This window comes from Gopherus flavomarginatus, chromosome 9 (assembly GCF_025201925.1).
Source record: "Gopherus flavomarginatus isolate rGopFla2 chromosome 9, rGopFla2.mat.asm, whole genome shotgun sequence".
NCBI lineage: Eukaryota > Metazoa > Chordata > Testudines > Testudinidae > Gopherus > Gopherus flavomarginatus.
Genome location: NC_066625.1, coordinates 85,324,607 through 85,348,696, shown reverse-complemented (window position 1 = coordinate 85,348,696; position 24,090 = coordinate 85,324,607). Strand labels below are relative to the sequence as shown.

General features: G+C 44.2%; 1 protein-coding gene across 1 annotated transcript in view; it reads left to right on the top strand.

Moving 5' to 3' along the window:
- PCSK6 (proprotein convertase subtilisin/kexin type 6) overlaps positions 1-24,090 on the top strand; it is a 117,128-nt gene that overhangs the window by 26,347 nt on the left and 66,691 nt on the right. The window contains 4 exon segments of the mRNA XM_050967462.1: positions 3,982-4,086; positions 20,184-20,294; positions 21,154-21,297; positions 23,299-23,375. Of these exon segments, the coding sequence (XP_050823419.1) occupies positions 3,982-4,086; positions 20,184-20,294; positions 21,154-21,297; positions 23,299-23,375 (437 nt within the window).

Sequence of the window (24,090 nt, the reverse complement as noted above, 5' to 3'; positions counted from 1 at the left end):
GATCTGACTCACTCCAGTTCCTCTCTGGTGTAGCATCATTAACATAATTGAAGATGCTCTTGATTTTTAAAGGGTGGGGGAGCGGGGCTGAAATCAGAATCTAGTTTAGTGTCTGCATTTAACTAGAGACCCCTGGCTGAGTGACTAGAAGCAACGCACACCATTTAGTGGATGTTCTTGTTCCAGCATTGAGAAGGGTTGAGTACTTGGACTTACTGAGGAGAAAGCAGCCTAGCCACATGAGGGTGAAATTTTTTTACACTTACGAGGGTGCATCTGGGACTAATTTAAATTCTCCTGTGGAAAGACCTACAATGTATGGCATTGCTAACCATCTCAGATCACTTTGGATAGTCTTGGACTTACCCGTCCAGGGGCCTGTGCAGGAATAAAAAAGTGACCCCTTTTGGGGGGAGCACATTCTGTGCTTCCCCCAGGGAAGGAGGAGCTTGCTATCTCTTTAGGGGCCCCACTGGGAACCCTGTGCTTCCTCCCCCCATCCACCCCCTGCTGTGGGGTAGCCTGTACTCCCACCACCACCGGGGACCTCTTGCTCCCCCTCGACCAATCCTGTCCTGGCCTACCCCAACCCCAGAGGCTCTGCTCACTGCTGCACTACTATTGTCTAGGAGGATTATCCTATCATCTCATCTGCTAATTGGTGGAGGCAGAGAAAGTAGGGGGGCTGGGTGATGGAGGAGGGGATCTGGGTGCCCAGTGCAGCAGCTAAGAACTCTGCTGGGGCATGTGCTGGGAGCAGACCTCTGGTATGAGAGCTGGGGGGTGGGAGGACCCCTGCCTTGAGGCTGGAGCAGCTGCCAGAGGAGTTTGGTCTCTTCCTGTAGCCCTGGGGGCAGAGGAGTTATGTGCCCCCACCAATTACTGGGGGGGCATGTCCCTGCTTGCCCACCCCCACCTCCCCCATTGTGCTCACCCCTCTCTCTGTCCATTCTGGATCAAGTAGATTAGATCAATTAATCAGCAAAGTAGCTTCCCTTATGCATGTCTGAAATCGAACTAGAACTATGGCTAACATAGCATTTATGGCCCTTCTCATGTTAAAAGTGAAGTGAAATAATCCTTCCTACACTTATGGAAGGGACATTGATTAGTGTTATTGTTTAAAGATGGGGTAACTTAGACCAGGTCGATACTGGAAGGGATTTGCTGGCACCCTCTTAGTGTAGATTCTGCTTATACCAGCATAAAATGCTTTGGCCAATATGGGTGTGTCTGCACTACCATTAAAATCACATGGCTGCCAGCTGACTTGGGTGAAGGGGCTCTTTAATTGTAATGTAGACATCTGGGCTCTGGCTCTAGGACCCTGTGAGGAGGGGAGGGTCCCAGAGCTCTGGACTGTCAGCTGAGCCAGGATGTCTATACAACAGTTAAACAGCCCTGCAGCCTGAGCCCAAGCCAGCTGATTCAGGCCAGCCACGGACATCGAATTGCAGTGTATATACCAGGGATCCACAACCTTTGGCACGTGGCCCGCCAGGCTAATGGGGGCTTTTGGAAGCGGCAGCCGCACATCCCTCAGCCCACACTGCTTCCTGCAGCCCCTATTGGCCTGGAGCACCGAACTGCAGCCAGTGGGAGCCTAAATTGGCCAAACCTGCAGTCGTGGCCGGTAAACAAACCGGCCCGGCCCACCAGGGTGCTTACCCTGGTGCGCTGCATGCCAAAGGTTGCCGATCCCTGGTATATACCCTATAGCTTATTCTGGCTCCCTGAGCAATATAAGCCGTACTGGCAAAAACACCTTTATGTCAGTTGAACAACATCTATACTAGGGCTTTTGCTAGTATAGAAACATTGCCAAAAAAAAAAAAAAATCCTCTTCCTAACTGTACCGGCAAAAGTTTCTAGTGTAGACCTGGCCTTAGGGACCAGGTGATGTCAGTAGTCCAAGTTCACGCTGAAAGTCAGTGATGCAGCAGTAAAGTCCTTAATCCTGTATCTAACTGAATGCATGTGAGTTAGTGCCACTGACTTAAATGGGGCTAACCCACTTTGATTTGAGTGAGACTACTTACATACGTGCTTAACATATTAGTGTGCAACTGGTCCATACTCAGCAAAGCAGAGTCAGGATTAGAATCTGGGATCAGTGTGCAGTCCGCCTGTGATGGCCTGGCATCGATCTCTTGCAAGCGCCCTTTGTGATCTCTTGCAAGCGCCAGGTGTGTCTGCAGTCTTTAAACTGTCCTGGTATTGGGCCATACCTCCACAGCTTCCTCCGTGGAGGCAGTGGTTTCTCCCTCTTGCTTTGTTCTGGCTCCAGCTCTCCAACTGGGCCTTTTAACAGTTCAGTTTCCCTTCTGGGGTTTATCACTTTCTGAGAGTAGGCCACATCCCCAGTGGCCTATGGGGGGACCCAGACCCTCCCACTACTCCCAGTCACAGCCCAGAAACCCTAGGAATAGCAGCCATGTGCCACCATGTCCCTTTAACTACACTGCTTTCAATCCCTGGGCTACTTCCCCATGGTCCCATCCTTTGCCAAAGCTTCACCCTTATCTCAGGGGCTCATTTGAGTTCAGACCCAGCAGCCAGCCAGAGCTCTTCCTTGAGCCCCCAGTCCCTGTCAGCACTGAGCTGTCCAGGGTACTGCAGTTCCCTTTAGCCAGCCAGGAGCACCACTGCACTCCTCTAGCCCCAGCAAGGAACTGACTGTCTCTAGCTTTGCAGCTCCTTTTATATCGTCCTCCTGGGCCCTGATTGGCTGCTTCTCCTGCAGTCTCTCTGGCTGTTTGGAGGACTCCTCTACTGCTCCTTTCGTGGGATAGGAGTGGCAGGACACTGAGGCCTCCAGCAAGGGCCTAGTCTCCCCCCGCCCCGCCATCACACTGCTACCCTAGTCCAGTGCAGACACTTTCCAAACCAGCTTTCCCTGGTGGCTCTGCCAATATGCATGACTGCTTTTAATTATTAAAAGGAGGGTAATTTAATTTAAAGACATCCAGGCTAAATTTTATTTTAACAAGGTGCAGTTGTATGCCTCTCTGTCCCCCTCTCATCCCGCTCCATTCTTATTTCATGTGGCTTAGAGCTCAGCCCTGTCTTTGTTTGTCATGGAAGGTGTTTAAAGTCTATTTTTTTTAAAACAAGAATGGAGGGTGGGGTGGGGTGGGGGTGGGAGAACCTACCATTCCCTAGCACTTGGCCCGCTTCAGGAGACTCCAAAGCAGCAGGCTATTGCACAGCATTTGCAGTCACTGTAACGTGCTCCTGAGGAAGCTTTTTTTCCCTCATCACCACAATATGCGCTGTGGCTTTGTGGCAATTTTTGTGGCAAAGTTTTTCTGCCTTTGGCGTAGCAGCTGCCTTTGAAGGCTCATTCCTGACATGGCAGCTGGTGGTCCCTTACTTTCTTTACAGGAACTCCTGGACCCTTCCCTAGCATCACACAGCTGGCTTCCTTGCTGACCGCTTGTAGCTCTCTATAGTGAAGTCAGGACTATGTGAACTGTTATTTTGCGAGGTGGATAAATGGCTGATGCAGTATTAATGGCTTTGGTGCATTGCTCTCATCGATTTGCTTTGCTTTGTTGTGTCCTCTGCCATTTTTTTCTGGGGAGAGTCTGGTGTGGATTTGTTTGTTTTTTTCTTTGAAGACATGCTAGAGTTACTGCAGTTTCTGAGCTTCTGGGATCCTTAATTATAGGCCCGATGCTGCTACCACAGAAACCAATGGCAAAGTGACAACGTGGCTTCCTCAAGAGCCCAAGACTGCAGTGGGAGCGGACTCAGCTGCTTCATAGACCTGTACAGATTCTCAGCCGGGTGACATGGTTCTCTTTGTGGCTAGGTGGGGGAAGTCCGCAAATCAGCCTCTCTGGCTGCCAGGGATCGTTGGGTATGGGAAGTCACAAGAAAAGCTGAGCATCTCAAGCTGTGTGTGGGTGGAAGATTTCTCCATCCCTAACTCACTGTGCATGTTGATTTTTTGTTTTTTTTTGTTTTTCTTTTGCACAGATTGGGAACTTGGAGAACTATTACCACTTTCACCACAGCAGGACGATAAGGCGCTCGACACTCAGCAGTCGAGGCCGGCACAACTTCCTCCGGATGGATCCCAAGGTATGGCCCCTGTTGGCAACACTGCCCCCTCAGGAGCCAAGCTGCCATGGACTCCTGCATCCTCCTCCCCTTCTCACCCCATAGGTGGGAGGTGATGTACAAGGCCCCGAGCACAAGACAGCACTGAAACAAGCAGCAGCACGGCCTGTGCATTGTCATAGGGAGTCCCTCAGGTTTGTTGGGCAAGCTGCTGCAGAGAGGTAAGGATGCCTTATGGCTTCTTTCCCTCCCCCCATAAAATATCCCAAGTCCAGGCCCTTGATTGTGTATTGTTTGTTTTAGAGACCTCTTGTTAATTCTGCCTCCCCTCTCCCTTTTGTGTTTATTGGGCTGGCTTGTGGTAAGGAGCATCCCCCTTTGGGTCTAAAACCAGATGGTACGGCCCCAAGTTCATCAGTGCCCCGATGGATCATCTCGTGTCTGTGCCCCTCTTCACCACCCTTTCCTATCCACCTGCTGGAGCGTGTGACATTAGTCTGTGTATTTCTTAGGTCAGTTGGATGTGTTTCCATACAAATGGCTACACTCTGCATTATGTACTTGTAGGGTTTTTTATTATGAAAAACTTTAGAGGCGCTTATGCAAGAACCATTAAATCTGTGAACATCTTGTCAGAACACAGTGTGACTATGTCCTCTGAATCAGAAGGGGTTCGATGGCACATGCCTTGCAGCCTTGAGGACACACTGTACAGATTAGTATTTAGTGCCGTAAGACAGTTGTGGAAGTAACATGAACTTTTGCAAAACTATCCTTGTGCTCGGTCTTTGTCCCATGCTAAATACATTGCAAATGCTCTACACTCTCAATGATCACCTTCTTTGTATCCATCTCTTCACAATTTTCTCTTCAGTCCCTCCACTATGCCCGCAAACAAAAGCAGCATTCTATAAAAGCCTGATTCCACAGAGGATGTGGGGGAGTTCTGCCACAAGGCCTAAACACTGTCATATATTTCTCATTCTAGTTAAATATATCTGTACGATGGTGTATATAGCACAACGAGTGGCCTTGTAACTGTTTGGTTCTCAATGATAAAGATCTTTGGTATGCTCTGATGCGAAGCTTGTATTTGAATGGTTTGTCTTAAAGAGCCTGGTTTCTTTATTTGCAGCATACAATTGAGCGTGATTACAGACATATTGTAAATCCAGCATGTTATCCTTGATACCACATGCTCTGTAATTGGTGAATCATTTGACAAGCAGGGTATGTTTATCAGTGATTGAAAATACTTACAAGTGACTAAATATTAACATCTGCCTTAAGGAAATTTTTTTTAAAAACGGTTAAGGAAACTTTCCAATACAGAAATTGCATTGTATGCTGTGAGTGTTGATTTAGTTGTCATAACGTTTGCTGTCTTAATGGTTGCTATGTATGAAATCTTTGACTACAAGCGTATGTTGCTCTGTTCTAGAGCAGCCTAAGAGATTTCTATCACGGTTGAATTGCCAGAAGTCAGTGTTCAAGAAAATAAAAATTCAGAACAAATGAAATCCATGGCAGTGGTGGGGTGTAGTTGGAATGTTACATTTTTTTGCTTCCTGATGCTATTCTTTTCTCCTACCAACTTTTATAAACCTTGCATTAGTCTGTGCAAAAATATAAAGAGAATTCATGTTTTTTTCTAAATTTTTGTATGAAAAGCTGAAATAAACATGGTTGCTCTTAATAGATATCTGATGCCATTCTTAAAAAAATCTAATACTCCAGCAGAGATTCCTGTATGTATTGGAGTTGACAGAAGTTTGTGGGAACTTTTGTTTCCCTGGACTCCAGCACTGAGCACAGAATGAGAAGGCTGCTCCTCGACAGAGTGTGTTCTGTTTCAAGTAAGCTAAAGGGAGCAATGGCAGATCCTAGTTGGTGCATAATGGTAGGGTGACCAGATGTCCCATTTTTTTTTAAAGGGACAGTGCCATTTTTTTGGACTTTCTTATATAGGCTCCCATCCCCATCCTGTTTTTTCACAGTTGTTAACCCTAACCCCTAGGTAACCCTACTTAATGGTATGTGGGTGGTTTGTTTTTTTTTTTTAAACCTGACATCAGGCAAAACCCAGTATGAAAAGCAAGAGTTATCACTCGGGTCCTGATCCACAGTGCACTGAGGGCAGTGGGAGTTTCCCTCAGGCCTTCTGGGACTGAAGCTATGCTGGTTTATACAGCAGAGGGACAGATTCTCATCTTGTGTAAACCAGGAAAACTCCTTTTACTTCAATGGAGCTATGACCATATAAACTGACTGAACATCTGGCCTAAGGTAGGGCAGATTGGTGTAAATGACCTATTTTTACTCTTGCATTTAGAGGGGAAAATCTGTTAAATGTGTACATTCGATGCATCTTATTTACTTCATTAATTTGTATACAGGCACTGAGCTCCATCTTAGTAAGATGGACTGTCTTTCAGTATTAGAATTAGAAGCCGTTATCAAGGTATAATATATCTTAATAGAAAGACAGGTATCCATGATGTACTGGGCCTTCATGTAAAGGTTGAGTATCTGTGGCAAAGCCAGTATGCCTGCTGGAGGTGACATGCTACTGAAGCAATATGCTTCACTTCTTAGGCCCTGTAGGTGAGGTGTGGGGGGGAATGTTGTTTTGTATTGTACGGAGGAGAGAGAATTGGGACCCTTGGTCTCTTTTTCCCAGCTGTGCCACTGATCTGATTTGCTCTATGGCCTTGGACAAGTCACTTAACCTATCTGTGCCTCAGTTTATATCTATGAAAAATAGCTACAAAGCTTACCTACTTCATTAGCACATTGAAAGGCTTCATTAAGTTATGTAAAACTCTTTGAGATCCTCAGGTAAAAGATATTAATGGACAAAGTATAATGTTATTATTAAGACTTTCCTATTGACTCAGGATAACAAATTATATTGTTGTTTCCTTGTAAGACCTGCATGGAGGAGCAACTATTACTAGTTAAACTGCTATTAAAAGGGATTTACAGTTAAATATATAAACAGAACCTCCAACAAACTGTTGGTAACATTCGCACATAGACTGTTGTCACAAACAGTGTTGCCAACAGAAAGGAAAAATGAACAATCTGAACATTCCAACTATTGCTGGAAATAAGATACAATTGACTGATTGTTTCCAAGTGTTCTAATTAAACTTTATAGCCCTGGGGGATGTATACAGGCATCTGAACATATTATGAATTCAGATCTGCAATTGAAATACCTCCCTTCTAAATTAGCCTAGTTTAGTTCAAATCAATTAGCTTTTAGTCTATTAATATTTGCTTTACCTAGCCCTACTGATTGATAGTCAGTTAAATTAATGTAGGTTTACAGGCATTTGTTATTACCTTGAATTCAAGATCCATTATTTGCGTTGTTTTTTTTCCTCCCATCCATTTGCAAATCATTTGAAAGCGTGTTGGCAGTTTGAATGGTGCATAATTAGTAATCATAAAATGGTAAATATTATGAAGTTGTATTACTGCAAAGCATACAGAAACAAACAGAAAAATTTGCAACAGCTTGAATGGAATAGCAAAGATGGAAACAAACGCAGAAGTCCTAAAGAATTCAGTCATCTGCAGATGCTTTATCTGTTTGCTGTCATCCATTCAGCTGTTTTATTTACACCATTATTTGTTTGCATGACAGCAGCATCTTGAGGTCCCAGCTGGGGCTACATTGTATTAGGCACTTTGCTATGGCATAGTAGGAAACAGTCCCTGCCCCAAAGACCTTACAATCTTAAGACAAAAAAGAGTAGGTGGGGAAATGGGAACAACTGAGTGAAGGTCAGGAGCAGAGCTCTGTTCTCCTGACTCCTAGCTCAGTGTCCTCACTAGACCATGCTGCCCTCCCCACATGCTAGCACCGTGGCAGCTCCTTTCCTTAGTCAGCCGCAGTGGGAGTGCTGGCATAGACTAGCAGCTGGTCTACAGTCGTATTCCTACCACTGCTACCATTGGTGGGGGATCTGAAGGGAAGACGCTAGTGTAGACGCTAGAAGTTCTCTATTGGATAAAAATGCCTTTATGGTTGTTGGAATTTGAAATCCTCTCATCGTTATTACAAATGACACAACCAGAAGGAAAGGTGGGTCTTCCCTCACCAAAGTAACTACCTGGGGGGATGGCTTTCTTCACCAAAATCTCTTAGCCCAAATACATTTCTTTAGGGCTGTTCTGGGTCGTTGTCGGAATCTGGCCTTCCCTACCCTTATTGGCTAAGCGTTAATGGAGATCACATGTCTGCCTGAGGCCTTGTTGTCATATCAGAAAAAGGTGAGTTCTTAACTCAAGTTAGGTCACTCAAGATAAAGGTTTTAACTCATGTGAGCACTACAAACTGCATTCCCATTGCTAGGATTGTGCGGAGTTACCTGCCTTGAGTTAAATCACCTTTTTGATTTCACAAAGACAAGGCCTGAAGCAGCCAAGCTAAAGGGTTGGTCAGAGTTGTTCTAGGTTTTTGCTACAGTAGGAAATTGGCCCATTACTGCTGTGTATTGACTAACACCGAACACAGGCTTTGTCCCGTCCACACCAGCAGTTAGTGTGTTCAGTACTAGTTCAGGGGCATCTGTTGCTGACCGCCAGTTAGGCAATGGGTCTGTTTCCCACTGTAGATGGGACTTTCCTGTCAAAATGGTCACCTGAAGCCTATTGCTGGGATGTGAGTGGTGCCAATATTACTCATGCGCTTTACAAAGTAGGTCAGTATCAATTGTTAACACTCTTGGCCCAGTCCACACTAGCTGACTTAGACCTACCTGCACTCCCAACTTTTCATGAGGTTTGTAACCAGATGAGGGCCAGGGTTGGCCCTAAACATGCTTTGGGCTAACACAGAGCAGGGTTAAGATATGGCTGGTAACTGTGCCAGCTGAACCTGGGTCTCTCTTCCTATTGGCCTAGGCTGGCAGATGGGTGCTTTCTGGCAACTAGGTTGTAGCATTGTTTTGTAGTGTGGACGTGCGCTGTAACAGAGTTGGCCAGTGTCTTTCTCCTCTCAGCTGTCTGTCTGGTAGGGCATCTGAGTGCATTCTGCCACATGCTGCTGCTCTGTAGCCATGTCCTCTGGGCACTCTACCACCTGCTAAGGATTATGGGATGGCTGTCCAGAATTCACAGCTACAAACTCATTTAGGTCGTGCAGCAGGAGTGAGTAGACAGACATGATTTTCTGGTGGGGGTTTGGATTGGAGGGGGAGAAACTGTGTGGGGACAACCATGTTTGAGTAACAGGGTCTGAGGAGTGTCATCGACTCACTTAATATATGCAATTGTATGCTTAGCTCAAACTGGGATTAAATCAAGTTGAAACTATCTCAAATCCTGCTCTACTACAGTTGTGCCTGTGATAGTTATGAAATAGCTGGTCCTGACATGGTTACAGCCATGCTTCATTTTGTAATGATACTGTTTTAAAACAACAACAACAAAAAACCCACACACATCTACTGGCCCCAGTCAGGGTTGGGGCCACAGCATGCTAGGCACTGTATAGACACATAGTAAAAGACAGTCCCTGCCCCCAAAGAGCTTCCAACCTATATAGACAAGATAAATATAAACAGGTAGATAACATTTTTTTTTAAAGGAACTAAAACTGTAATTCCCACCCTATCTGCTCCTCCAGCTCATTCCTTAGTCTAGATTGGGGGTCTCAAACTTCATTGCACTGTGACCCCCTTCTGACCAGGGGCGGCTCTTGCTTTTTTGCTGCCCCAGGCATGGCAGGCAGGCTGCCTTTGGTGGTGCGCCTGTGGGAGGTCCCCAGTCCCGCGGCTTCAGCATACCCGCTGCCGAATTGCCACCGAATCCGCAGGACCAGGGACCTCCCACAGGCAAGCCCCAGAAGGCTGCCTGACTGCCATCCTCGCAGGGACCGGCAGGGCGCCCCCCGTGGCTTGCTGCCCAAGGCACGCCCTTGGAGCGCTGGTGCCGGGAGCTGCCACTGCTTCTGACAACAAAAATTACTACATGACCCCAGGAAGGGGGACTGAAGCCTGAGCCCACCCGAGCCCTGCTGGCCTGGATGGGGAGGAGCAAGGGCTTTCAGACCCAAGTGGGGGGCCTGTAACCTGAGCCCCACCACCCAGGGCCGAAGCCAGGGCTGGGATCCACTTTGGGGTCCCAACTCAGCCTGAGAACCACTGGTTTACATGTCTCCCCAGAGAGAAGGTCTGTGGCTGACTTATCTGCCAGCCCAACAGAGCTGTAAAGGAAAACGAACTTACTAACCCTTTCATTTAGCTGCTGACATTTCTTTGTTAATGTAGGCAGGATTCTCACCATGTGAAACCTTTGGATGCATCCATCTATATTACAAAATGGAACTTCATTGCAACCACATCTACCTGATGGAACTGGAGCTCTGGGGTGGCTCTGTGTAGGGCGGCTCTGTGCCTGGATACAGGAGCGAGAAACGGGCCAAGATTTTCAAAGGTGACTAGTGATTCTGAACCCTTAATTTTTCATTGCTCAGGTCTTTTAAAGGGGCCTGATTTTACACAAAGCACTGAACACCCACCCTCTGTAAATCAGGACTTTTTCACAGTGAGCACAGACTTTAGCATAAGGGCAAGGGGAGTGCACAGCACACAGACATCTGTCTTGAAGGCCGATACTGCAGTTCTCTTCTTGCTGTGGTATCCTACTCCTATTTCCTCATCTAATCTCCCTTTGGAATTTTGGCTGTATTTTTTCCTTCTAGGGAAATTCTCACCCAAGCTAACCTTCCCTGACTGATGAGTGAGTTACCCCATTCCAGGTGTGCTGTCTCTTGCATACTCAGTCAAAAAGGAGGACAGGGTATCTTCAGAAGTCTCGGGATTTCAAAAGATGAGATTAATTCAAGAAAAGTTATAGCTATATAATTTTAGGGGACAGGAACTTTTTGAACTGTGATTTAAGTCATTGTTCTAATTCCTGGTACTGGCCATCTCCAAGCAAACTTGTCTGTCTGCAGTTGAATTTTAATCTGGGATTTGTATAGGCTACAGCTACTGGATATAAAAATCAAATTAATCTTGGTCTGCAAAGTCACTCTGTTAAATAACTGGATCATATTCACTTGGGGAGGACTTCCACCTCCACAGGAATCTAAAGAACCTGCTTTCAGCAAGTGAAGTTCTTTGTGGTGGTCAGTCTGACCATTAACCCGTAATAAATAAATGTTAGGTCCACTTTGATCTGCTCAGAGTGTTGGCAGATTAAAAGCACAGAACAATTTGAGCTGATGGAATAAGAAACATGCCGTGCTGGCTGCTGCTTCTAAAAGAACTTCTTTTTTTAATTGAGGAAAATGTTCTGAAGCACTCAGCTTTCTGACTGGGCCAAAGTATGGTTTGACACAGTATCATCGAGTTTAATTCTAAAACTATTCCAAAAGCTTGAGAGTGTAGTAACTTTGCACTTAGCCTTCTATAGCCTTATGGGAGTTGCACAGGTGCTACACACAGCACATCTGGGATAGTGTAGACTCTCTAAGGACACTTGAAGGAGAGCCAGGCTCACTCCATGATCCTCGAGGAGCAGACTTCAACACCATGCTCCCTACTGTAGGAGATAATTTGAGGAAACTCTGATTTGGCAGATGTAGAGCTTCTCACTCCTGGCCTTGGCTTGGCCTGTCAACATGGACACTAAATGAACGGGGAAGGGCATTGCTTTTAATGCGGGGGAGGCTGTCTCTTGCACACACGAACAAATTAGTGCTTCATCTGTGGGCAAGCACAATTAATGTTTGGAGACTGAAACTTCAATAATAAGACATATTTAAAATGAAAATACAGCAGCAGAGGAGAACAGCAACCAAAGTCTAGATGCCTGCAGGCATGCACCACAGAAAAAGCAATAACACTTTATTGCCCCCTCACACACACACCGGTTTATGATGAAAACTTGTTATGGCCATCTGGCTTGTCCTGGAACTGTGTGTTAAACACTGAATAACCATTCAAATGTTAAGTATCAGAGGGGTAGCCGTGTTAGTCTGGATCTGTAAAAGCAGCAAAGAGTCCTGTGGCACCTTGTAGACTATAGTCTATAAGGTGCCACAGGACTCTTTGCTGCTTTTACATACAAATGTTGTTTGGTTTTTTGCTGTGCTGGGGATTTGCATCCCACATGCAGATTTTGTTAAAAATACCTTAAGTGGCTAAATTAATATTTACTAAAAATACATACAATCTGAATGTATTTTTTTAATGTAGAAAAGTTCGTTCCTCTTTTTTTTTTTTTTTTTTTTTTTTTTAGCAGCTCCATGACTGTGAATGGTTTGGGTCTGTGGCATCTGCCCCGTGTTGTCTTTGTCACCACCCCATATTAAGTGGCAGGACAAGATCAGCAATGAGGATATTAGTCCCTGAACCCATCCATCAGCTCTGGTTTGGGTTTGGTAGCTTTATTGGTACCAATGGATGATTAGGCTGGAAGACCAAAGCATTCAGAAGTACTTTTGCTGAGGAATGCCGCTGCACGGTCAGCGAGCATGTGGTCACCAAAAGCTTTGGTAGCACAGTACAATCATCAGTGATAGACATAGGCTGAACATCCATTTTGATCACCTTAAGAACCTACCTCGTGATCAGTCTGGATGGGGCTCGATCTGCAAGGAGGCCAGGTGTCCCTTTGGGATTGGCCATGGTGATGATCTGTCACTACACTACAGTTTCCCTGCAAGAAGTCCAGTCTGCTGATCTACTGTCCTAGGCTCACTCTGTTCTGCCCCTGGTGTTGTGAGTCAGAATTTGCACAGACAGCTGGGGTAGAATTGAGCAGAGCCTGATTGCATCATAGAATAGGGACTTTCGAATGTTGTTGTGAACATTCCATTCAGCCTTTATTTAATGTCCTTTTTTTAAAGTTCAGCTCTCATTTGGGGGAAACCTTTTTTCCAGTGAGTAGGTATCTATGTGAAAGCAATGTAAATTTAACAAAAGACCATAACTCTTAACTATGCCAATCTCAGACTATCCTCATCTAGTCAAATGACACAAACTACCATTGAAGCAAACGGCATTATGACGGATTCCTGGTTTGCTTGTGATGTACAATGTTAGGGCTTGACTCAGCACAACAGTTGTCACTAATTTAACTAAAATCAGTTCTTACATCAGTTTAAACTGATGCTGCTCCTTGTTAAACTCAGTTTATATCAGTTTAGATTAAATCCACCTCAACTAAATTGATACAAGCCAGGTTTTTAAATTGAATGAAGGGTGTCCATTTAACAACCAGTTAACCAGGCCTTAGTTAAACTGGAGCAACTTTTATAGGAAGATGCTAAAGCCTTGGGGGAAGGCACCAGATATAGCACATATAGGAAGCTGGTCTAGAGTTATGAGTGGTGAGAAGAAATACAGGGGTGCAGTAAAAGACTGAGCTACTAAAGAATCAGAGCTGTGCAAAATCCATCCGAGCTGCTAGATATTCAATGGGAAAAGGAGGCACCAGTCCATTTACCTAGGGGTGGTGGGAAGGTAATGTTGGCATTCACTTTACAGTTAGACGTCAAAGGCCCTTTAAAAAAGTTGATGTTGTGACAGTCCTGTGTGTGACGGGGCTATCAGCGAGGGTCTGGTGGTGTAATTATAGCTACATCCTCCGGTGCAGGAGACCAAGAACCAATACTGAAAGTGCCGAAACTGAGGAGGGAAAACTCCAGATCCGAATGCTACAACACAGAACAGGCACTTATTGCCAGATTTCAGGCCAAGGGCTTTTGGAGGCAGCCTGGGATATTTTCCTCCCAAATGGAGAATTTTCCACGACAACCTGTTTGCAGGTGGAGCATCTCAATGCTCCACTGTCTCCTGGAACAACAGATAAAGAATACAGACCCAGCTAGGAAATCTGAGTACTGGAGTGGGACTTTTAAAAACTTGGGGTAGTGACCGATCATTTACGGTTCTGAAAAATGTAGTAATTTATAACTTGTTTCCTGTGGCTAAGCTTTAGCTTAAAAAAAGGGGTATAAGGAGTTTGTGTCTTTGGGATCAGAGAGTGGCCGAATCTATGCGATGACTGTCAGGTGAGTTAGCTGTTGCACAGCTGGAGCTGGAACCAGAATTAAGCCAGGTAGTTTCTGACATGCAGCCCTGTACTCAGATCACATGACTCTGAGTACTGTAAATGTACTGTAGTAACTCTACCAAAAGCAGTAAGATCTTCCCTTAGTGATGAGTCCTGCCTCCAGGCTCTGCTATTACTACTTTCCTGAGAAGTGGAGATGAGGCTGCTGGTTTTCTTGTGAGAAATTATCAGGGCCTAGGTAAGAGAAGTGAGAATAAATGATGACCTACTTAACCTATAAATGCCTGTGATGTGGCATCTGCTCCACGCTGTCCAAGAAGAGGGGAATATGGATAGTGACGTGGCTGAAGGGCTGAGCCATGAAGAGGATGCTGTGATTCTTGATGCTGCCAGAGGGGTTGCAGGTAGACTGCAGAGAAGGAGTGATGGGGTGCAGATCATGGATGGGGGTGTTGGTCTTGAGCTAATCCCCAGAACAACCAGAAGGAGTGGCCAGTCTGGCGGTGAGTGATGCGCGCTGTGACAGTGGCGTAAGGGCTCTTGGTGTTATACTGACATTTGGCAAACTAGTGTAAATCAGTGACACTTGGAAAAGCAGGAAATAATCTATTGTTTCCCAATGTACATGGCTAATAACCCTGACTCCTGGGAATGCTGAAATTAGTTTTATAGCTCTATGACCTCTCATTCATAATGTGACCAAACGAGCACTCTGATGAGCACACTCCATTTTTAGATAATACAGCACAAAATTTGGAGGCTTAATTTGCCAGTATCATCTTTTAGCACTGGTTATGTCCAACAAAACAGTCAGTCTGAATATAGATTTTTACTTCCAATAATTACAAGTGAAATACTTTAAAACATGCAGTAAATGTTGCAATACTAATATATTGAGATCTACCTATCTCATTGAACTGGAAGGGACCCCCAAGGGTCATTGAGTCCAGCCCCTTGCCTTTGCTAGCAGGACCAAGTGCTGATTTTTCCCCAGATCCCTAAGTGGCCCCCTCAAGGACTGAACTCATAACCCTGGGTTTAGCAGGCCAATGCTCAAACCACTGAGCTATTCCCCCCCCCAATAATAATAATAATAATAATAATAATAATAATAATAATATAATAATAACAACACTATGTAAATGAACAGTCTAGCGTCTTCTACAGAGCTGGTATAGAAGTTGTTTTCCTTGTGCAAAATTTTCAGTTAAAATGAGAATTGTTTTCATTTTGTCAATTTTTTTAATGAAATATTTTGTTTAAAAATTAATCAAACCCGAACCCCAGATATTGTTGTTCTGGGCAACTGGAAATGTACAAAAAATTTGCTTTTTGGCAAGCAAAGTTATAAAAATTTTAGCTGATCAGGCAAATTTTTTTTTGATTTAACTGAATTTTTTTGCCCAACTAGCTAAAACTTCTCCATTTTCAGCTGTAAAATAATAATAAATATCGGTTTTGGTTTTTCAGTGAAAACCTTAAAAAGTCATCAGAGGGAGATTCCCACCCAAATTTCCATTTTAATGAAAAGCTGTTTTTCATCAGAAAATATTTTGAACTAAAAACTTCTATCAGCTGTAGTCATCTAACTTCCAACACATGTCAAAATACTGGTACTTTTACTTGTGTTTTGAAGCAAGAAAGAAAACGTGTATTTCAAAGCATTCTGTTTGATTTCAGTGGGTGTAAGTTTCATTTTTCTCTCTGAAGAAAAGAGAGAGGAATTCTTGTTGGGGGCAAGTATACACTACTGTGTTTGCACGAGAGAGCAGGAGAAGGATGAAAAGAAGAAATAAAGAGGGAATGCATGACACGTATTTAAAACCGCCACCTTATAGGGTAGCTAAGAAGTTCCTTGTGTGTTAACTCAGGCTAAGAGTGGCATTTGACAAACCTTGCCCTTTCTAAAATCACTTTACATGTGATCTTGTGGAATGTCACCCACCACTAAAACCCCAACAAATGTCACAGTACTAGACCTGAAAAGTGAACCTAGATCTTCTGCCGAGAAGTATTCTCTGTAAGGATAAAAAATGCCTGAGCTTGGAAGCAGAGAGCTGCTCACTTTAGGTAGAAGGCAGAGTGCTCAGGGAAAAAATACCCTAGCACTTTTGAGCCTGCTCAACCAATGACCGCCTTCATGTTTAACCTATTAATTGCAGTTTATGGAAGATGAATGGTGACTTCCATCAGTGCATGGAGTCTGGAGAAAATGTGGCTTAAATCCATAACGGCATGCAAACAATCCCTCCCTTTTTAATTCATCAGCAAAGACTCAGTGAGTCAAGCTTGTGGGACTTATTTTTCAGGATATGTATGTGTGGCTTTGGGGCCAGTGTGCATGGTTTACATGAAAAACATGCTCATAGGAGCATATAAAAGCACTCCTCTTCAACACTAAGGATCTGTTGATAGAGATTTTGATGAGGGAATTCAGTGGCTTGATTATCAGTGTGAATGGTCTGAATGTGGACATTGGATAAAGCTGCATTCTAAGAGTACTTAAGTATTATGAGAGCACCTGGTGTGCTTAGATGAAGCCAACATGATTTTAATGCTAGCAGATGAAAAAAGAGAAGCAGAATCAATGTCCCTGCTGTTTTAGGACTGTTAGGGTAAATCTGTAGACCCAGATATCACAAGTGAGCTCCACTCTGAAAAGTGAAAGTTCATAAAATGCCACAATAGCTTAGACAAACAAATGCTGATGGGAAAAGGTGCACAAGGGAGACTGAATTCATACAAACAAAGAGGCTGACTGGTGTAACTCAAGTATTGTGTTCAGATCATGCCTGGTAAACAAGAAAAGTAGGGGATGGAAATCAGTGAACCAAAATTAGTGTGGCGGATAAAATAATGAGGATATGGGCTAGTCCACCCATCACTCCTTTTTGGGGTCCTTAAAAGATTTTTTGAGGAAAATCGGAGGACATGAATGGAAGAGGGCAGCGATTGCTGACTGAAAGGAGTGAGCTCTACCAATATGGCTCCCATCACCACTATCTCCTGGAACTCTAGAATCCACCATAACACGACTAGATATCCTAAAAGATGTCCAGACCAGATCGGGCCAAAGGGAGAAACCTACATGACCACACCACCTCCACCGTCTCTGACTAAATCCCAACCACCATGTGGGAGTGAGACTTTGCCATCTACCCTCATCCCCATGTGTCCTTTCCCCCTCCATTTTATTTCTTCTAATTTCTGTCCTCCTTTGCCTTCTGTCTGTAAAAAGTCTGGGTTAGCTGGCCAAGACTGGATATTTTGTAATACTGCAGTGAGCCTATGACCAAAAGCACAACTAAAAGCAGTGCCCTACACAGCCCGACGCTGGTATAAATTTGCAAGGCCTTAAGAGTGGTTAATAAGATTGTGTTCTGGGCCTGTTTCTCCAGCAGTGAGGTGGCAGGTGAAGGTCCACACCAGCATCATAAACTGCATTTTCTATCTTTGCTGTTTTCACTCCTCTCTCGTGTGTTTGTCTTTGTTTGGTCTTTTAGGAAATGGGAACAGACTTTAACAACCGCTCCTGCCCATCTCAGCTAACTTCTTCTGTTTTCCCCCAATAGGACAGGTATTACTATTTATGATACCACCTAAAAGATGGTTAAACAAGCCCCCCCTCCTTCTAATAACTCTCTTGAGTTAAAGGGAACAAGGGATGTTGTTCATATGAAAGCCTTACTTAGTACTTGACATTTCAAATGCTTGAACTGTTTTTCCTTCGTTTTCTGTATCTTTATTAAAAGGTGAAAAGGATTCTTAATGGTGTGTTTGCCGTGGTACAAAGCAGGTTGAAATCTCTGTATGCCAAGCCCCGAACTTTGTTTAAAACTGTCTGATGTTGGACAGTGTTAAGTCTTTGGGACCATATTATTCTAGTCCTACAACTCGTAAATAAACCTGAGGGCAAGGAGACTGAAAATTATTCTGGTCAGTTGTAGGCCCGGCTGCCAGGTTTCCTCAAATCCATTTTAAAGAACAGAGGATGAAATTCCAGGCCCACTGAAGTCAATGAGAGTTTTGCTGTTGACTTGAGAGCGGCCCGCATCGCTCCCGAAGTGGCTTGAAATGTGTTTGAGCTGTTATTGATATATAGACATTTCTTTGCCAGTGTCACGCTGTCTGGAGTGGCTCAGGACTGTGAGTGCCTACCTCAGGGCAGACTGCCAGAAAACAGGGCAGACACCCCAAGCTGGTGGTATGTTCTATCATTAGATTTCACCAAGCCAGTAAGAAATATGAACTCCTGGATCACTATACCAGTCTTACCATGGAATCAGATGGTCCCCTTAGAATGTCCAGTCTATCTTGCCACCCCGACAAACTGGACTTTGATCTATACTAATGCACAAGTGAATTGGCCTGGGGCTTTGAGATGAGCTGGCACCTGGTCTGCCAGTGTCAGAACCAGTTCTGCAGAACAGATAAAATATCACCAGCAAGAAAGAAAAATAAGCCCCTGTTCAGCAAATCATCTTAAGTACTTCCTCAATGAAGAATTTACTAGTCATCCTTCATCTACTCACTTAACCAAGTGTTTTGCCTACAACAGGGCTTAAGCACACGTTTACATTTTTTTGCTGACTCAGCCCATAGATAATACTGTTGGTTAGCATGTGCGTAAGTGTTTTGCTGACTCAGCCCATAGTTGATACTGTTTTTAGGGACCAAACCTTTATGTATGACCCATGGAGCAGCGTGCTGTCCTACCATTCTCTCGGGGCACATGTCTGTGCGCTGGTGCAGCTTATCTCTGAGTGCTGGGGCCTTCACACTGCCCTTGCCCTTGCCCTTGCTGGATAATATCTCACATGCATCCCACTAAAAATCTACACAAACCCATCTGTCCTGGGCTCTCACTTGTTAATATTGAAATGATGGTTCAGCCCTTGCATGGGAAATTCTCAGGCTTCCATTGCAGGCAGGAGTTCCTTCTGGACCCCTTCTCACCAAGTCATTCCATTCCCAAAGTCTTAACCCTTCCCCTTAGGTCCCCCAGGCAGAGGCAGATGCTGATTTTCCCAGAAGAAAGCCACTGTTGGCACCAGTCCTTCCCTAGTTACAATAGAGTCTCCAGCCCAGAGTCCCGCCTCTGCTGAGTTCAGGTCTGTTCCCAATTGCCTACTCTCGAGAGGAAAACAAACCAGGCAGGGACCTGAGCCCCGCAAAGTCACAAGCTCACCCTTGACATACTGCTAATATTTCCCCTCTAAGTTAAAAAAAGAAACCACAAACCCGTTTTCTGAGAGCCTGGGCAAAGTGTTCTGCTTGTGAATGACAAATCGTTTGGCTTCATAAGGCTTTGCGTTAAAAAGAATCCGGGCACTCGGAGTGGGGAAAACCAGGACATGCCTGGCTCTGGTGGTATACGTGGGAGTCTGCACTGTTGTTGTTGTTAGCTGTGCTTTGGCATTGTGTATATATTCTGTTGTCGAATGCAAGAATTAGTCCATTGTGGGTCCAGTCCTGCAAACTCTCATCCATATCAGTAGTAGCTTGCAGAACTGGCTCTGTTTGTATCCAGAACATCTAATTAGACTATCTGGTTACATATTCCATCCATAGTACACCTCTACCTCAATATAACGCTGTCCTTGGGAGCCAAATAATCTTATCGTGTTATATTGAACTTACTTTGATCCACTGGAGTGTGCAGCCCCCCTGCCCCCCTGGAGCTCTGCTTTACCACGTTATATCAAAATTCATGTTATATCGGATGGCGTTATAGCGAGGTAGCGGTGTATTTTAAAAACTTACAAATGTGATAAAGCAGCCTACAAAGAAGATGAGAGGTAGATTTGACTTCTTCCATTTCAGATTTAGTTTGTTTTCTTTCTGGAACAGAACATAGCCTCATGCAAAATCTAAATTTGCTCGAGATTTTTCCATGGTGAGGAAAACCATCCACAGGCTGGTTAGAAATGAGTCAGGAATATAATGTTAAAGGCCTTTCATTTTCAAAAGTTGTTTTGTTTGCTTGGGATTTTTCATTTATACTGTATATACAATGTTTGAGAGGCCAGTGTTTTTGTTATATCTTTATTTGCATATTCAGTCATTTAAAATCTCTGTAGGTGAAGTGGCTACAGCAACAGGAAGTGAAACGACGAGTTAAGAGACATGTTCGGGGTGACCCTCCTTTGATTCACTTCAATGACCCAATGTGGTCTAAAATGTGGTATATGGTGAGTATCTTCAGTAGTTGCCTTGTTGCTAGCCAGGTACTCTTCTATGGTAGGGTTATTTTACAGTGAAGTTACTTTTTAAAAAAAATTGGAAGTTTCATTACTTTTGATAGTGTAGCCCATTGACTTCTGTGTTTGCATCCAGTGAATGTGCTTTGTAGCTGTATTAATATACCCCAGGATGCAGAAGAATGTCATCTTTAGGGGCAGTATGGCCTAGTGACTGAGCATTGGACTGGGACTGAGGTGACCTGGGTCCTCTTCCTGGCTCTGCCACTGACCTGCTGGGTGACAATCGGCAAGTTATTTCCCTCCCCGTGCCTCCCGTGTAACATGGGAATGATGATGCTGACCTCCTTTGTAAAGTGCTTTGAGATCTGCTGATGGAAAGCACTATAGAAGAGCTGGGTATTATTATTTATTGTAATTAGCTTTCATCATGATCACTTTATTACAGGTACAAAATTCTAAGGGCTGAAGCTACCTGTATGCAGTAAGATCATTTTATTTTGGTTCATTGATTTGTGGTTGGTAGGGAAAGTCATTTAAAATAAAGGAGTTTGATAGAAATGCTACTTTATAATCATACAAAGTTGAAGATCCCCCAAGTGGAAGAACCAAAGAATATTAAGATTTCAGTTCTCCTCATTAACTTGTTTGGGGATTTCTTGATCTAGTATGTAAATTTAAAACAACCTTACAAATAGCTTGGTAAACTGTGGAATGTAAATGTATTTTTCAGATTATTTGATTCATTTGCACAGTATCATTCTTCAGCTGAACTGGGGATGCTTTGAACTCATTGGCACATTGGGATGGATCAGTTTTATAATTTGCCCTTTGCTATTTCTGCCCTCAGCACTGTGGAGATAAAAACAATCGCTGCAGGTCAGAAATGAATATTCCAGCAGCCTGGCAGAGAGGATATACTGGCAAAAACGTGGTGGTGACCATTCTTGATGATGGCATAGAGACAAGTCATCCCGATCTCGTACAAAACTATGTAAGTAAAAAAAATAATAATTGTTTGCCGCTTCTCTGTAACCTTTTAGACTGGCATGTCAAATGGAAAATATGATGAAAATATGATAGTTCAAGGAAAATGGGAGCATAGACTTTTTCCCCCAGTGAATTTGTGTCTGAAGAACTTTAAAAATGAAAACATAATTTAAGATCAGTCATCAACAGAATACTCATAAAGATTGGAAATAAAGCAAAACTTCAGATTTGAAACATCATTCCCATTGGGGATTAGCCAGCTGACTAGGAGATGGTGGTGGGATATTTTTAAACCTTCATCAGTCTCCTGTAGTAAAATCAGGCATCCTGTGGCCAAAGACAAAGATGATGATGTAAATGGCTTTGCCTAGCCAGAGTTTGAAAAGAGATCAAGCAAGACATAAGACTTTCCATAGCTAATCTCTTTCCTGGCCTTGGGAAGTCTAGTACCTGAGTCAGGCTGACTTTTTAACTGAAAGATCCTGATTGCCAAACACCCAGTGCCCAAATCCTCACTAGGAACGTGATGGGCTTTGGATCACATTCCATCTTGGCAACATGGACTGTATCTCATACCTCTCTAGCTTGATCATGACACATATTGGATGGAGGCAATACATTTAGTATAATTCTCCTGGTTCTCACCTGATCCCCATTTTACGGTGAAGTCCCTGACGTGCCAGTCCCTGCTGACTCACCGCTAGCTCAGTGTTTGGATGACACAGGTGTGTGAGTGGAATGCCTCTCTGTTATAAACAGGAACTGAAACACTCTTTACCTGTCAAGCCAAGAGTTCACTGGTTGATGTTTCTCCTGCAACAATTGACAATGTTCTAATACATAAAACAGCACATGATGTAGCATTCCTACAGGTCTGTAAGATACTGACAGGGACCATTTCTGACAATCTGAGTCTTCTGTGCCCAGAATCCTCTTCTTTTCACTGCTTTAATAGGTTTGACATGTCTTTGTTATAGGTGTGCCCGAAGAATTAATGATTTTAGTGTCAGATCCTGGGTCCTAACTCTGTTTTTCCCTCATTGCCTATCAGGCAAACTCCCATGAGTGAGAGATGCTGGACCGCAGGATTCAGCTCACAGTGCAAAGCTCGTCATTTTTAATAGATTAATTCTTCATTTAATTTATTTCAAAAAGCTGTAAAAGAGCCTGGACAGGTGCTTTCTAAACACTTTAAAATAAGTTACTATAAAGAAGGGCCCACACCCAGCAAACGGACAGGCACGTTCCATTGGCTCACAAGCAATTGCACACTAAGGAAAAACAAGTTCCTTGTAAATTTCAGTGAGCCCTTTTCAGCTGTTTCTCCTCTGGGCTTGCAAGCTCCGGTTCCCAGCCTGAGGAGTATGCTGGATTTAATGATGAATGCCAATAGCCTTTGTTCGTCTTAAGCAAATACTTGAGAATTAAATGAGAAGTGCCAGGTGATTGCATAGGTCATCTCCCCAGCCCCAGCCCCAGCCCCAGCCCCAGCCCCAGCCCCTGGAGTGCTCTCTTAGTGTTCATGTAGCATCTTACCTGGCTCACAGGCTTTTCATTTAAGTATTTCATTTTATTTGTAGAGTGAACACTTTATAGCCTCCCGGAAGGGTGTAATTGGAAAGGCAGAAAATATTGAACCACTTTCTTGTCAGTGGTGAGACAAAGCTTATAACCGTAGGGAAAGGGCATTCTGCAATAACTGAGCCTGGCATCCCAGTTATGCCTGAACTACAGCTGAGCGATGAGATGTCTCTATCAGATCTCAGCAACGAGTGCGGCTCCATTTACATTGCTTCTCCCCTCCAAAGCAGCAACGTCTTACCAAGTTAATGTTACAGTTGCTTATTAAATGTAAATTCCAAGGGGACCCATGTCTTGCTGGGGCATGCTTGGGTGATCTCTTCCTGTTACACTTGCTGTGTTAATTCCGTGTTCCTAAGTGGGCTTTAGGTCCGGTCTGTGCTCTGACTAGTTGCGCTCGCTAACCGAAGTGAAATGTTTTTAGGATCCTCAGGCAAGTTATGATGTCAATGACAATGACTGTGATCCAAGTCCACGCTACGATGCCAGCAACGAGAATAAGTATGTTGTATTCCTGATAATTCCTGTGTAAATCGTTTTAGTAGGCTGTGAATATTTAAAAGTAGAATTACTTGAGTTGGGGTCTAGCTTATTTCATCTTGCACATGGTCTCCAGTTAGAGTGACCAGATGTCCCAATTTTATAGGGACAGTCCTGATATTTGGGACCTTTTCTACCTCCCCACCCCGTCCCGATTTTTCACACATGCTGTCTGGTCACCCTATCTTCAGTGGCCCTCCTAGGCCCAAACCTTTCCTCCTTGATGAAGGGAACCCCACAGCTCTCCTTCTGGGGCTTGTGCTGTTCCTCTCTCTGGTCCCTTCAATCCGCCCTTTCACCAGTTCCGCTCTGGCTGGCAGCAAAGTCCGTCACAAACAGAACTCAATGGTGTCTCTCCCCTGGTAGTTTACTCCAGTTTTAAATTGGGCCCAACCCATCTCCTCCTTCCCAAGGTGCCTAAGACCCTCCTCTGATTCAGCCGTCACTCCCAGACATTACCCGGCTGGAGCTCAGTCTTTTGGTTCTAGCTTCCAAACTCCCCTGGTGTCAGGGACTTCCCTGCAGGAGCCTTTCTGACTCTCTGCAGTTTCCTGATCTTCCTCTCTCTGTTTCTTGTCCCTCTCTGGCTCTTTATAAGGTAACGCCTGTCCTCTATCAGGCCCCACCCAGGCTGTGAATGAGGCACAGGTGAGCTGGAGCAGTTCCCTCTCCAAGG